This window comes from Gadus morhua, chromosome 13 (genome assembly GCF_902167405.1).
Source record: "Gadus morhua chromosome 13, gadMor3.0, whole genome shotgun sequence".
NCBI lineage: Eukaryota > Metazoa > Chordata > Actinopteri > Gadiformes > Gadidae > Gadus > Gadus morhua.
The window spans coordinates 10,939,067-10,956,104 of NC_044060.1; the positions used below are offsets into that span (position 1 = coordinate 10,939,067).

General features: G+C 45.8%; 1 protein-coding gene across 1 annotated transcript in view; it reads left to right on the forward strand.

The window, feature by feature from the left end:
• Nucleotides 1-17,038, forward strand: part of dlgap4b (discs, large (Drosophila) homolog-associated protein 4b) — a 104,349-nt gene that overhangs the window by 73,348 nt on the left and 13,963 nt on the right. The window contains exons 5-8 of the mRNA XM_030374726.1: nt 384-1,704; nt 2,089-2,306; nt 5,246-5,396; nt 7,025-7,277. Coding sequence (XP_030230586.1) covers nt 460-1,704; nt 2,089-2,306; nt 5,246-5,396; nt 7,025-7,277 — 1,867 coding nt within the window. The 5' untranslated portion in view covers nt 384-459. The remainder of the gene's footprint in view (nt 1-383; nt 1,705-2,088; nt 2,307-5,245; nt 5,397-7,024; nt 7,278-17,038) is intronic.

Consider the following 17,038-nt stretch of genomic DNA (forward strand, 5'->3'; position numbering starts at 1 on the left):
GTGTGTGTGTGTGTGTGTGTGTGTACGTGTGCGTGCGTGCGCCAGCCGTAAGTCCTTTCTGATTATTCTATTCTGGTGTGCATGTCCTTGTACTCATGCCAGAGTCAGCGACCATCTTCTTCATGAAATATCAGCCACGTCCATCCAGATTCACTCCACGAGACACTGGAGTTAGCAGTAAAGCACCGTATCAAGACAGCCCCTGAATGTCAATGCAGACAGACTTTACCATTCAGGTCACGTTCGGTGGAAGAAAGACCAAGGCATCCTATGAAGGAGAATTTCTGATAAGAAGATATTTGATGTGCGTGCATATGTGTGTGTGTCTGTGTGTCTGCGCGTACGACCCATCTAATGCTTGTGTGTTTTCTCCTCCCTCCTAGGACTCACCGCCAAACCCACTGTCTTTCTCTCCCGGGTCCGGGGATCTTCTAGAGGGCCGGGCCCCTCCCGACTACCATGAGAGGGTTGGGGGCCAACCGCCACCGGCACCTATCCGACTCCTGCGATCCGGCACTGGGGCACCCGGAAGCCATGTACCCCCAATCCCACCAGACCAGCACCCTGCCGCGCAGCCCCTACCTCCTCAGCCCCGCCACCATGGACCACTACGGCACCATGGACCCCCACCACTACACCGCGGGCAACCCCGTCTCCCTGCCCTCAGACCTCATGCTGCCGCTCAACAACCAGCTGTCCAACAGCAGCACCTTCCCCCGCATCCACTACAACTCGTACGACCAGTCCGACTTCTCCCCGCCCGGGGGGGACAACATCGGCGGGATCAGCACGGGCACCCTGGGCACCTCCATGTCCATGGGCATGGGGATGGCCAGCATGGCGGGCATGGGCGGACGGACGGCCCTGATCAACAGCGGCTCGGCCACCATCTCGCACCACCACCACGCGTCCAAGAACCAGGCGCCGACCGCCAACATGCTGGAGCAGTTTGAGAACCAGCTGCCGGGCGGCCGCGACGGCTTCAGCACGCTGCAGTACCACCGGGCGTCCGCCGCCGCCGTCGCCGCCGCCGACGCCAAACAGCGCACCGACAGCCCCGGGCGCATCCGCTACATGCTGCACTCGGTGCAGAAGCTCTTCGCCAAGTCCCAGTCGCTGGAGGGCCAGCACATGAAGGGCAACGTCAACGGGCGCTCGGGCGGCAGCGGGGGCACCTCCTCGGGCACGGAGGACGGCAGCAAGCAGGGCCGGCGCTCCAAGAGCAAAGACCGGGGCACCAAGTCGGAGGGCCAGGCCAAGCGGCGGCCGCGCTCCAACATGTCGGGCTACTGGAGCTCCGACGACCTGGACAGCAGCGACCTGAGCAACTACCGCAACCCCGTGGCCATGATGACGGTGGGCCGCGCCTCGGGCCACGACAGCCAGCCGGCCCAGAACCGGTACATCCACAGCGGCTACAACACCATCAGCTCCTCCAAGAGCACCCAGGAGATGCGCTACCCGGCCCTCTCCGTGGCCGTGGGCGGAGGTGGTGGAGGAGGAGGAGGCGGGGGAGGTGGATCGCTGGGGATACACGACAGTGACTTCATGAAAGGGAACTCCTGGTCCACGATGACCATGGGCCAGCCCAGGCAGGTCCTCCCCCCCTCCTCCAAGATCTCGGCCACCCTTGACCGATCCATGCTCAAGTCCAAGTCCTGCCAGCCAGAGCTTACGGGAAACTATCTGCAGGTGGGTCGAAGGGTGAGTACCGCTCAAGTTCTGGTGTCATATTTACATGGACGAAAGGCGTATGATCGGACCACGCTCTATGATCCAGTAGGACAGACGCAATTCAGTGGGATGATGGGGCAGGTAGGGGGATAGCCATCTTGGTCATTGATGTTTACAGGTGGCTTGCATTAATTGGGGATCGAACACAGTAGTAAAGTAAGGGTTAGGTATAAGGTACAATCAAAAAGATACACCAGTCAGCCACTCTCCCGACTCCAAATGGGGAAAAGACTGCCCACTTTCCTGCCCGCTGTTCGATCACATTGCCTTTACCACAGTCACTGAAGCAGGGGTGTTACCAGTGCTGCGGCCTGTCTTGGTGGTGAACGACCTATATTTCCATGTCCTGCCCAGCAGGGAGACTGGAGCAGCACCCTGGGCCGGGTGGGCGGGGCCCAGGAGATCCCGTGTCGACGCATGCGCAGCGGCAGCTACGTGAAGGCCATGGGCGACATGGAGGAAAGCGACGACTCAGACGGAAGCCCCAAACCGTCGCCCAAATCCACCGCCCGCCGCCAGAGTTACCTCAGGGCCACCCAGCAGTCTCTGAGTGACCAACATCCTCCGCGCAAGTAAGACCCCCACCCAAACACACCCCCTCGACCTGACACTGAAGGTAGAGACTCGACGAGAAAAGCACCATTTAATAGAGATGTCCGATATTATCGGCCCACCGATATTATCGGCCCGATATTAGCATAAATTTAGAGTTGGACAATATCGCATATCGGATATCGGCAAAAAAGCCAATATCGGACATCCCTACCATTTAATATAAGAGATAACCTTCACACAGCAACAAACTGACAGCAAGGGAGTGGGAGTAAGTGTTAGGGCATAAACATGTTACAAAAAGTACCCACACCGATCCACAATATGTTACATAGTTAACAAGCGACATACCCCCATTGACATTTGCGCAGATAGAGAACGAGGACAAAAGCACCGCACAGATACAGGGACACACACACCCACAAAGGACCTTACTTAAATATGTGTGCCATGCGGCAAAGAACCCATCATGATCTTGACATACTTATTTACATGACCTACTTACTGTGCACACAGATTCACCTGGGGACACACACACACTTCAACACTCACTGAGGCAAACAAACGCATACGCACACACACTGAGACAAACTAAACACATACAAAAGCACTTGCACACAAACAAACACACACACTCACGCACTCAGGCAGGCACTGAGACAAAAGTACACGTGCACTCAGACTAACAGACACAAACAAACACATATAAACACACACACACACATACAGATCACATCAGACACTCACACATGCACACACTCCGTCAAACACACACTTACACGCACACATACACAGATACTCAGACACACTCAGACACACAGCACTCTCACACTCACGCACTCACTCACTGAGACAAACACACATTCGCACACTTACACAGACACACACACACAACACACACAACACACACGCTGAGACCAACACACCCTCCACCCACACAGAGAGCAGCTCAGCAGCCGACCAGGCTGTGCTTACTCACGCGTAGTATTCGGCCGCGTCGAGCTCCCTGCCAACCTCCACATGCCTGGGTCATCATCCCTACTACGGCTGAGCGGCGGTGGGCCCAGAGTGAGCCTAGAGTGGGCCGACTGGCCCCGAGTTCCACCGTCTGTGGCTGCATGAGAGGACACGCGCGCACACACACACACACACACACACACACACACACACACACACACACACACACACACACACACACACACACACACACACACACACACACACACACACACACACACACACACACACACACACACACACACAGATATCTGCTGTTCACTGATTCTCTGACTCAATGGACTTCATGGATCACATGCTCCCTGAAGCACACACACACACACACACACACACACACACACACACACACACACACACACACACACACACACACACAGGGAGTCGACGCACAGCAGGTCGTAGAGGAATAGGCTTTTATTCCTTTTTACTGTTGTTCTGTTGTTGCTTTGTTGTTGTATATTAAAAATAAACAGCAATGCTGAGTCGATCGTGACCCTGGAGATGATGCGGGGGACGTTACAGTCTATTCTTTTCTACCTTTGCTTCTGCACTCAAATCGCTGATGGATAAGCTATTCGATTCCGCAATTGCAACCTAAAGACACAACTGTAATTTTCTCATAGAATTGTTCAATTTATCGGGTTTCCAAACACAAGGCAGTAGCGAAATACATTGGCATTCATGGAAAGTTGTTGATGCGGAAATGATACTATATTTATTATGGTTATGTTATTTATAATTTTCTTATAAGCGCTGTGCTTGCCGTTTTTATTTTATATATATTATTTAAAATCGACATAGTGACCTGATAACAACCCAGTCACACCCCTTATGCAGATATCGACAAGAGCCTTTCTATTTAAGTGTGCATCGATTGTTTAACCTTGCTCCAACTGCCGACCCCTGACTTGCCTACACCCCCGCACCCTCTCTGTGGTCCGCTCCGCCCTGACTCAAATGAGCAGCCGAACCTTGGATTACAGCATGTTGCAGGGGGAGCTGGACGCCCTGTGGTCTCCCCTCCACAGTGTGTCCTCTCGCCACCATCTGGCCAGGTCAATGAGCAGGTCAGTGATTGGCCCGTCAGCTGCTCCCTCCAGGAGGGGGAGGGGGAGGGGGGGGGGGGGCTGCGGTGCACACCTCGTCCTCTTTGGTCACAGGACGTCCCATCCGTCACCCCCACGCCCAACGCCCCGCGCTGCACCAGATGCAAATTGAGATGTAAATTTCGGAAGTCACCGCGGTGTGAAATGCCATCCTCATATGCCGTCAGGACGCCCCCGAGCTTCTCAGTACCATCTGCTGGGGAGGTTTTCAAGGTGGACAAAGACAGTGTCCTGTGTCCCGTGCCTCGTTGACTCCCTCCTTCCACTAGCAAAGTGTCAAGGAGGATAACCTGCAAAGCCAACATGCGTCATGTCGCTGTCACTGTATGCCAACAAAGAATGAGAAAGCAAAAAGAAGTGTTGCGGATTGGTTTGGTGAAGGACTTTGATCCGAACTTTCTTTGACTTTGGCAACATGATGGAAGCTGGTAGAAAATGCATTCATTTAGCGCAAATGTAACTAGCTTGCCGCGCACGCTTCGACGCTGAAGTGGTAAACCGTCAAATCTAGATTGGAGAATGGGGTCTGGTTGTTCCACATTCAGTGCAGTGATTAATTGTGAGTTGCAATGAAAGTACTGACACAGAGAATGACCCATTTTTCCTCTCTTCATTTGCCTTGTTTTCAGAAATTTTGATTTTATTTCTGGCTCCGCTGGTCATTTCATACTTAGGTCTTTGTACCTTTTTCCTTTCCTTGTTTTGGCTTTTTGTTTCCACTTCTGTTCGACGGACACATGCAACATACAGCGGGTGACATGCCTGTCTTGCTCTACCTCACACGCTTCCCTCTGTCTTTCCCCCCCGGTGGTCTGTCTGTCTTTCCTTCCTTCCAGCTGTCTTCCGTCTCTCAGCGAGCTCTCCAACAACCGCAGCCTGGACAACCTGGACTGCATCGGGGGCCCGGGCTCCTCCTTCCCCCGGTGGGATGACGACGACTTCAGCCAGGCCTGCAGCACCCTGGGCCGGGGCAGCTGCCTGGGACAGGTCAGCCCCCTCCACGCACACCGCGGTACAGGAGGGCGAGGAGTTGAATCTATGCTCTCGGCCGATCTCCTTTGAATTCCTTTGCTTACTTGATTTATATCGCACATAAATCTAGCCAAGAAATATATATATTTAGAGACATGCTTTAATGCCACCGCGATGAGTTTACTGCGTCGTTGTTGTTATGCCCCTTTGCCCTTTTGCTTTTTGTATCTTTTCTGCACTAGTTATTTTTACTCGGGTTCAGACTGCGTTCATTCTTTTTTGACTCCCTTGCGAGTAAAGCTGTAAACCTTTTCACAGATATCAGCGTGAATGGCATCATTAAAAGTTGCTCCAATTCGACAAAAAGAACCATCCTCCCATCTGCAGATCTCTTTTTAATGGACTGCGCCCGAAGCTGAGTGACTGATGCTTTCAGATCTAATTTGTCCACTTATACCAGAGCTATTAGCCTTCCACTGACATGGTTACCATAACGATCAACTAATGTTCTCAATGGTCTATGATCTCATTCAATGGGGCTATCACAGGCTTCGGAAGCTATCAGTTACATAAAACATTTGGACATGAGCATTGACGAATCTTTGAACATAAAAAAAGTTCAAAGGTAACTTTTGAATTCATATGCTTCTATATATATTTGGATTATTGCACATAAATATTATGTGTAATCATAAATACCAAACCAAAACCTAGATAAGTTCACTGCAACCCTCATCTTTAAAAAAAAATGTTAATGCTCCTTCTTTCCTTCTTCCTTTCTTCTTTAATTTCTTACTTTCTTTAAAAAATACTTTACCATAGTTTAAACGCTGTATTAAGAGTCAAGAGTCGAGACAAAGAAAAAGTCCCTCAGGGCTGTGTCTTTGACTCTAAAGACAGCAGCCCTTCCCCTTCATCTTCCCCTACCAGCCTCACCAACAACGCTGCATCACCCTGTTTTGATTTGCATGCATTCGAACATCCTCTCCCCGATTCTCTAACCTCCAACTTCTCTTGGAAGTCTTTGCTGTCTGTCAGGTGTGAGCCTGAAAGAACAGGGTGAGCGATGTCGGCGTTTGTTGCTTTCTAGTCGAGACATCACACCTCTTCATAGCACAGCTTGAAGTGTGAGGTTGGCAGTTTGAAGGTAGACCTGAGCAGCAGCATGATAGGTTTCAGTGGGACCACATAAAGGTGAAACCCAGGTCGACACTAATGGAGCGCTGCACTTCTTCTCATCCACCGGGGTTTTAAGGTGCTATAAAACCACACTCCTCTTGAAGTTTATTGCACTTTGACATATGTGCTTCACAGGTCGAGATTCTTTTTTTTTTTTAAAGAAGAGACAAGTCTGCTGGTATGACGGCAAAGGTTTTATACTTGTAAACCGCAGTGGTGTAGTAGACCGTGTGAACGTAGTCGCACAACATGATAATAACCCCAACGGGAGCCCGGTGTTACTTCAGTGTTCCACATCACACACACACACACACACACACACACACACACACACACACACACACACACACACACACACACACACACACACACACACACACACACACACACACACACACACACACACTGCGGCCCCTTTAGTAACACACACCCCCTCTCCCCCCCCCCCCCCCCCCCCCCCTCAGCTACGGGACCTGGAGATGAGCCCGCGCTACGAGGACCGCAGCTCCGACTCCACGTACCGGGACTCGCGCCCGCCCTCTCAGGACCAGCCGGAGCCCCCCGACCTGCCCATGCCCACGTGCTTCCGCTCGCGCAGCCACAGCTACCTGAGGGCCATCCAGGCCGGCTGCTCCCAGGACGACGACACGGCGTCGCTGGACTCGGGGTCGCCGCCGCCCACCGCCACCACAGTCCACACCTACAGCACCAGCACTGGTGAGGCAGCACCACCCCACCCCCACCCCCCACACTAACAAAATGGGTTCAGACGGGGGATCCCCGTGAATCCCCATCCGTCTCTTTCTGACCTGGCTAGTTGTAATCACAAACAAGACGAAGAAACACGGCTCAATTAAGAAGAAAAGTAATTAGAATTACTTTGATTTCCACACATTCTAAATTCTTCATTCGCTAATGATTGCTCAAACAAGCAACAATGGCCCCAGCTGTAAAGAACATGCACTCATAACTAATCCTATTCCTCTCTTTGCTGAGGACTGCTTAAGTGTTTGTGCTGAAGGTGTTATTGAAGAACATGTGCGCTGTACAATGGCTTTGACTATCCATGACTCATGTTTATTTGAAGTGGCTCTAATGAAAAGGCTCTTTGTTGAGTTAATCAGAGTCTATGTGTCTCGGGCAAGATAGTAATAACAATAAGACATGCACAAGCTGAAGGAAAAAAACAGCCGTAGGAATATATAATGAAGTTGAAAATAAATTGTGATTGACAATCTCAACGTGACAAACTTTTCGATTACGAACAAAAATCATAATTGAAATGTCATGATCAATTATACAATAAAAAAACATAAAAACATTGAATAATCCACTGCTGCTACCGTAGTCACCGTAGTTATCATAGTTTCCCCGATGCTAGAGTCAGTCCTTCTCTAGACACACACACACACATACAAACACAATCACACACACACACACGCACACTCACGCACACTCACAAACACAAACACATTTTGGGCTTGGTTGCGGCCTGCCCTTACTCACATCAGATGACCTGGAAAGAGCAGTGGTTCTCTCCGCTGATAGCCAGGGGCTTGGACAGAGGCCCCAAGGAGAAACAGCTTTTACTACTCCTTCAGCGTCTGTGGGCAGACAGACTACTAAGCGTCCCCTCACTGCCTGGAAACCAAGTGGGGTCCACCCGCTTTTCTTCTCCCCCCTCAAAGGGACTACTCAAAAGGATTTGAATTGCATAAGTCACATAAAATATTGAAGTGATTGTGGGACATTCCCCGACTGTCTTCGTTGAATAGAACAGCCTGTAGGCTCATTTCCATTATGTTTGAAACTGGACAGTTTTTGCCAGGAAAGAATTAAGGAAGTGACAGCCCGCCCTAGAATAAAAAGAAGAGCTAGCTTTAGCCAGTCTATATTATTATGTAGTTAGCTGCTGAGAAACTGATACTTCATAAAGCAACCAACCGGCTCCGATCACAACCTGCCAAAAAAAAGACAGTGTTTTGCTTACTTTGACTGTTGTAACCTTTATTTCTGTGTTTGGAAATTGTATTTGGTTACATTATTGACATTTGTGTGAAGAAGGTTATAACTGAATTGTTAAATAAATGCTGGCTGTTGTTTCTAAAACATTGGTCCTAGCAGTTTCTCCTCCTTGTAAATCCGAGTCTAGACAGGTGTGCTATAAAGTACAACCATTCATTGGAAGTATGAGGGCATTACAGGGCTCTTCATGGGCCACAGAGACATAACCTACAGCCAATCGGGTCAGGGATGAGAATTCATTTTTGATTCTTACTATTGTAATTTAAAATCTAATCTGGCAGGTAAAAAAAGTATTCATGAAATTACTAGTAACCAGAATCGAAATATGTTCATCAGTTTAAAAAAGACTTATATTTTAGTAAATCTAAATATGTTGCAGGAGATAGTCTCTCCCGACTAAATCATTTTGGATTGAAACCCCAAGTTTCGGTAGTCTACCTGAAGGCGACGCATGAGCAAGGTACCAACCTAACACCTAACTGACATTTAAACGGCCACTTTGGATTCAAAAAATGCTGCTGAATGACCAAATTGATAAGCTCTATGTGTATATTTTGATATATATTTTTGGGATTGGGTTGAATATCCTGTGGGTGATACAATAAATAGAAACATATGTAGGCTATGGTAATGGACTTTTTTAAACAGCACAACGTTTCAGGGATTTCAATGTGTCACATGCACTCTGGCTGTAACAGAAGAGAGAAACTGTGGAGGTCCAAGAGGAATAGTCCTCGTTGCAACTAGAACATATGGGCACAGATCAAAATTTTTTGGAGTTCATAAAGCAGCAGGATTATAAAACAGCCAATAATATGATTGGATAATTAGATGTTTCTCTCACTCAATTGCTCAATATTTGGTTTTTTTTTTATTGGACGTCGAATGGATTCGAGAATCATATAGTTCGACCAATTACAATTACAAAATCGGTGATCTTTGTGGTGGCCCCCTATGGTTGGATCTTCGACTCGAGTTCGTTTTGTTGTACGGAATGTCAACCACCAGACGGCGCTAACGAACAGATATCCTCTGTACGGGAGCCGATCCGCCACGCCTCCCTGTGAGGAAACAGTAGTCCAAACACACGCACCGCACCACGCAGTGCACTCCGGCTATTCTTCTATGCTGAGTAACAGAAATCCTGTTGACCCCGGCTTGCCAATTGTCTGCAATATTTGTATATTTGACATTGCTATAAAAATTGGCCGGAGTTGTTTTGAAGTGCGTCTGTCTGCAGGGTAAGTGTCTCCACTGTTGATTATGTATGTGATGATTATACTCGGGAGTTCCATGATGAACAAAATAGTGTTTTCGTATTAATATCAGCTGACTGCACACGCACCTCACGCTTGGACGCTCTTCATGTCGCCCGCAAGGCCGTTTATATCTGCGTCTAGTGAAGAAGACTTTTAAACCTTTGGCACTATGCCTGCGTCAAACTCAGAAATAATTATGGAAGCAAACAAGATAACTTGTGTATCCTCTTAATGTGGATTAAAGAGGATAACGTCAAGTCTCGTTCAAATGTGTCAGGGTGTTCCTGAGTGAAGCTCGGTTGCTGTTAATGTTTTTCGAAAAAGCAAAATGCATCATTTATAATTAATCTTATTTTTATTTTTTGTTTCTAATGATTTCGCGTGTGTTTGTGTTACGTAGGTGTTTATTTAAGAATATATACTATGTAGGCCTACAATGCATTGGACTTACTATGAATTAAGTGCCTGATTTAAAGGCTTTAAAGGCGTTTGGTGAACCAGAGCGCATGTTTCTTTAACTAGATAATCATCAAAATAAGCTGGTATATTTGGTAAGAAATAACAAACAAGCAAGGCATGCTTTAAATATCTTAATAATTTCCAATTACATATTGTTTTGACTGTTTTCGCAACCTCTGTTTGTTGTTTAACATGTACTTGCTATATACTTTATAGATGATTCGTCTTCTATAAAGCTGCCAGTGCTGACCTCTCCTGGTTGCGCTTCCTCTTGTCATGAGTACATGACAAGCGGTTTTGGCCTGAGAAAACGTATTTAGCAATGATGACATCTCTAGGATTAATTCCACGACTTTATCCGTCTCTCTCACACGCTAAAATATGAAACGTGTTCCCAGTTTGTTGCTCATAGCTGTTATTAGACAAAAAAACGAGGAGCTAACTGTTCACTTTGGCAACTCTGTCATAATGGTTAACAATGGCCCACCGAGTGCAATAATGATAAGGCAGGAACAAACTGAACCAAAGCTGTGTTTTGGCAGTCCGATGCGAGGCTATGCACAATAACATAATTTCCCTGAGCTGTTGAGTAATGATGCACTGTTTGGAATGGTCTCTGGGCCTACATGGAACAATGGACACAGTCATTGTGTTCAAAGACTGTAAATTGCTCAGCGAGGGAATTAACTCATATAAACTGGTCAGATAAACTTCTGACCACTGTGTTCTGTACTGGCTAAGGCCTGCATCCACATTGATCCAATAAATCATTGATGCTTTCACTGGTCGAAAACCAAGCGCAGATTTTCCTTAAGTAGTCCTATGTGCTCATAGTGTAGCCCAAACTTTTATTTCTCACAGATCTGTATAGAATCCATATCCAACTGCTTTGGATTGTTAAATATCCTGCCAAATCAGTTAAACAACAGCAACATATTGAAAAGCAAAGACAACTTCAGCTTGGCTGTATGTGTTTGTTTGCCTCTTGTTTTTATCTTCTAACACAATTATCTGTTATATTTAAGTATATGCCTGTGTCAACATAAAGCTCCATTGAAATAGTTTTCTAAACAGTTTGCATTGTCATTGTCAATGATGGATGGATTTCCCTTTCCACAGCCATGTAATGTTGAGACCTTGACTGCAGAACATCATTTACATGTGCTGATGTTAGTATATACAGTCATGCAATCCTGCTAAGTGTCCTTTATTTGCGCACTCTTGACCTCGTTTGCTTAAAAAGGTTGATTTATTTTTACTCGCACTGATCTGGCAAGAAGCAAAAGGGTACAGCTTGTCAAGGGTTCAAATCCCGGACAACCCGGTTATGTTGAAGATGACGCCGATATCTTTGTACTTTATTATTTTGCAACCAAGGAACAGCCTGTTGCAGACTAGCTCATCAATTTCAGTCAAACATATTGTTTTTGGCTTTCGACAGACTTTTCTTCTAATTGAAGGCAGAATGCCATATCCAGTTAGCTCATCGGCCCATTCCAGTCCTCAATTCCCCAACATTTCCATATGATTGCTCTGACATTCCGATTTGACTGTGACCTATATGGGACAGAGGGAGTGAACTGCAGCACATTTTCTCGCTGATTAGTCCCTGCATGTTCCTGTAGAAATACCTGTCCCTCTCCCATCATGATTACCAAGAGTGTCACTCATCAACTAGATTCAGTTTCTGGTTTCCTAGTTGTAGTCGCCAGATAAATCAGCGGAAAGCCGACACGCATGCAGCATCGACCCGGGCCAGAAAAGCAGCTGTTTAGTGGGATCCTTGTTAGGAGCAGGGTTGTGTGTGTGTGTGTGTGTGTGTGTGTGTGTGTGTGTGTGTGTGTGTGTGTGTGTGTGTGTGTGTGTGTGTGTGTGTGTGTGTGTGTGTGTGTGTGTGTGTGTGTGTGTGTGTGTGTGTGTGACCCATGTAGGAAACCAGCCTTTGAAAACCGGGTGTGGAGAAAGTTTGACTTTGAAAATAGTTAATTAAATGCATCCATGGACCAGGGAAAAATCATACTGCTGCAGACCTAATCGGATGGAAGAGCCTGCCTTAAATCTGTATTACTTCTGACTTGTGGTGTGCTGTCAATAATAAGTTCCCAATGCTTCAGTATTAAAAATGAGTCAACGGGTCAACCAGAGATCCCCCAGACTGTTTGTCCTGCTATTAAATGTGGTTCTCCTGCCCTGAAAATGCATGATGGTAAAAGGCCTGCGGTGCACAGCTCTGCCACTGTGGTCTAAAGTACCATCACAACAGCGAAGCCCACTCAAGATTCACTGGAACCATTTGGCAGTACATGGCCACTTGTTGCTTCTGTCAAAAATGCTCAACCCGTTGCACAAAAACAACAAGTCAGAACAACTCGGCCATTGTCTTGGATCAGGCTGGAAAACTCCCTGGTCTAAACAGTCTTCAGGTCTGTTTAGAAGATATGTCGTGAGCTTGAGTGGCTGGCATGTATACCTGTTTACAGTTGGGCTTCAAGGCAGATAAATGACAACATGATTCAAATCCGCTCCTCGCTTATTGCAGTCTATTAATTTTTTGGGCATGAAATGTCAGCATCGCTGTCATGGCTCATCCGTGTCAACTGTCAAGTGATGTGTGTACATCTCACAAAGAACATTGCAGGAACAGACTGTTCACGCTCTTCATTTCCCAAGTTACCCCGGCAGAGTCGATACTTAATCTCCCATGCAACGTCATATGTCAGTTAGGAACCCTTTTCTATGTAATGTATTCAGTCGAGTTCACTTGTTTGTGCCTGTGTGTGTGTGTGTGTGTGTGTGTGTGTGTGTGTGTGTGTGTGTGTGTGTGTGTGTGTGTGTGTGTGTGTGTGTGTGTGTGTGTGTGTGTGTGTGTGTGTGTGTGTGTGTGTGTGTGTGTCTGTGTTTGTACTGTTCCACCCCAAGGGGTTGAATCCTGTGCAGAAGGACGAACTTGCACACCTGGAGTGACACACACGCACACATTGCCCTGGTGGCTAGCGCACACACACCCACACACACACACACCCAAAGCCTACAAAGTCACACAGAGGAGCAGGTGTGCTATGTAGTGATAAGGATCGAAAGCGTTTGATGACAGCCCCAGTCGTTCCCACGTTCCTGACTCAGGGTTTGTCTGTGCAGACCCTGGCTGTCTGTCAGTAGTTGTTCCCTAGTGTGATGTCCCACGCTGTACGTTGCCACAGGCTAGCAGCAGGTTGAGGTTTTAGACTGAGGGCCTGAGACGGGGAGCTTGAGATCATGACAGATGTGGTTATAGAAGCTCTAAGGGCCCATTTGGGGATCTGGTAGGTCTGATGGAATAAATACGGCATTGCAGGGGTGTTGTTCTGCCGTTTTTTTCAGCCAACAAGGCTTTTCTTGAGCTCTCTGTTTGTGCAAAAACAACAAGGGTGCTTAGTGTCTGTAGGATAACAGTTTAAATGTGTTGGAGATCTAATCAATTTTGACAACAACAAAGTCCTCATTGTGGAATATATGTTAAAAAGGCTTAGTGCTGAGGGAGATACAATATGTGTTTATTCAGAAGCAGTCACGTTTACCTCACTTGCATTTAACATAGCCAAGCTGAGCTTGGCTATGTTAAATGCAGAATGAATGCCATCAGATGAACCTATGGAAATATACAGGATTTCCACTTCCATTTCAAAACACAGCATGTGGTTCAACCAACTACACTACAAACAGTGAAGATTGGTTTTCTGACAAGATTCTACAGTCAAAGACAGACAAGCCTTTCAGTCTGGAAGGTCACATTAGTTTTTCCAACATATAAAACGAGTATATCAGTACAAAGATGTTTGCTATTTGTGTTTTTAAATGGGATTTGGTTTCGTTCTCAGATCACTTTGAAGCATCTCTTGTTGATGTTGACAATAACCCCTTCTGCTCACCTTTAGATGTATCCCACTATACTCTTATATGGCTCCAGAAGGGCCTGTCTAGCCCAGGTGCCAGAATTCATGCTGAACAGGAGTCAGTTTGCTTGGCCTGCAACACAGCCTCCCTCTCACCTTGTATGGTGGTTCAAATCAACAGCAGAGTTTAACCACCAAGTCTTTTGAATAAAATTTGAATTATCAATTGACGCGATCAAATGATGAATATCACCGATACCTTGAGCACGTATTGTGATATTATGCGTATGTCATACCAACGAATATGAAGCACTATGCTTAAACCTGTTCCACTGGGCTGTCACAGTGGTTTACTGTGCAGGGGAGGGGACGTCAACTCACAATTTCCCAAAGCTTTTTTTTAATAGATAGGACATTTGGTTCCCCAGTTTGTGTGACTGTCTCATTGGCCCTGCAGATAAGTTGCAAATCACAGTGATTGAGTGGCCTCACTGACCCGCATTATACCTAATATCTTGAGTCTGGCACAATGCGGCCAGATATAATGGACCCCGGCCAGCACACAGGGGAGAGGATAACAAGGAGCTTGGCTGGAGCTTTTTCCAAGCTCTAATCGACTGGCTTCCCTCTGTCTCTGTCGCTGTCTCTCTGTCTCTTTCTCCCTCTCGCTCTTTTCCGCTCCACTCACTCACTCCCACTACCCCTGTCCCTGGATTTTTTGGCAAGATGCTGTCTGCAGGACTTTTATGGGCTGTATGTAAGCCTACATGAAGGTCTCAATTGTGGAGACTACTGGCATACAAATTTTAAGCTTGTAGATCTGCCCACATGGGACAATTGTATATTTATATAGAGAGAGAGAGCTATGAGGTATATAAGTGCATGAAAAACATTCATATTGATAGAGCAATGGAGGTCATGTTTTGTAACTTTGGATTTTATCTGGTCGACCTTGGAAAGTGTGTGTGTGTAATTAAGCAAGCTGCATTCAGTTACTTCATGTTGGAAAGCTTATTCAATGATCTACTTTACAGTATCCTCCTGACACATTAATTACCCATTAATAAACATTACTTTATGCCGTAATAAGCATTAACTAACATTAATACAACAGTTAACTAATGGTCTAATCATTTACTAATTTTGTTTATATTTACTAATGATTTTGATTGTGACAAATGAACTAATGATGTTCATGTTCACTAAGATGATGGTGTTTATGTTATGATAAATAGTACAGTTTTTCTCAGTCGCTTTGGTACATTTCTCGAATCATCCTCAACATTTGCATAACAGTAAATGCATTTCTCAAAATAATTCTTACAAATAGCAAAACACCATGGATTACCTGCAAAAGACAGTCTCTTGCTCAAAATCCTTAGTTCATCTATCAAAAGTAAATATTTGTGTCAATGAACATGTCAGTGCCATCAGAATGACAGGTCCTTGTGGCATTGTGTACGGATAAGACAGTCAAATTGCTTAGTCATGTTGTCAATATAACAGTGTATTCTGGAGGGATGTTATGACTTACTATGGCTAAAGTTTTTAAGACAATTATTGTAAATTGTAAGTTACACCTTAGTGTATGTGGGAGATTGATTGTAAGAGACTGGACAAGATTCACATTTACGCTTTGGCTGTTGGTATTGTAATTTGTTGACAGACCATGTCATTACTAGAAATGTGAACATAGGACAATCTCTTTAGGGTAAACTGTACATGCATTGCTGTAGGAATTACAGTGCAGTCTTCCTACACCTCTTGACATTCCTGTCTGTTGGGCCACAAATTCTCCTTCTCATGCAGACTCACTCCTCTACCTCTTCTTCTTCTATCTGGCTGTTGACCCCTTCCAATTCCTTGTCCTTCCATTGTCAGACAATGTAACATTGTGTTGTGCTCCAGCTACTTGTCAGTTCATGGTTCATGAGATGCACCTTTGAGCTATTTCAGTAAACTGGTTGATCGTTGGTCTATCTAACTTCACACATTTACCTTCTTTAGAGAAAGTCATGATTCACATGGTAGCAATTTACAAATACAGGACAGATTTAGAAAGGAAGTCTAATGGAAATGTATAGAAATATGCTTGACACATTATGACAACTTGTTCAACCATATTGCATGTAAGGCTTATGCAATGAATTAATGCATAAATGTTGTGGGGGTGAAACTATTCAATAGAGACCATTACAATAAATTGTGATCAATATGACATAAGCAATTTATAATGTAAGAAAGAGCAGAGGATTGTACATAATCATTTGCATGAATGTACCAAAGCATTTGCAACTTGTTCAAAGACATGAGAAACTACCTTTTTGATGTGCACAAGTGACACAATGATGTGAAGATTGAACAGGTAGTTTTGAGAATTTCAATTCTGATCTGAGAAATCTACTAAAGTAACTGAAAAACTCATTGAGAAAAACTGTCATTTGGATTAGGGTTAACTCTAACCCTAACCCCTATGCTAATGATATTTAATAATGCTTATTGGTTAGTGAACCCCTTAGTGTATACCATTAGCATTGAACAGCAGTACATTGAAAGCAAGGATAAAGACATGAAGCGTAGAACAGCAAGTCGTAAGGGAACCTGGGACACTACAAGGTGTGTATGTGGTTGGGTCCTAACGGGTTTAACCACTGACCCTCTGTTTGTGCCGGCCTATGTGTTTGGTTTTATTCAGGACAATGGCACTGCATCGGAGAGCCATGGGCCATTCTGTTCCCAAGGTCACAAAAAGTCAAACATCCCATCTTCCTGTAGATGTGTTTTGTTAATTCAGCTGTTGTTTTAACATCCGGCAACTTTTTACCCTTTTACCCTTACCCTCTCTCCAACCTCTTCCAATATG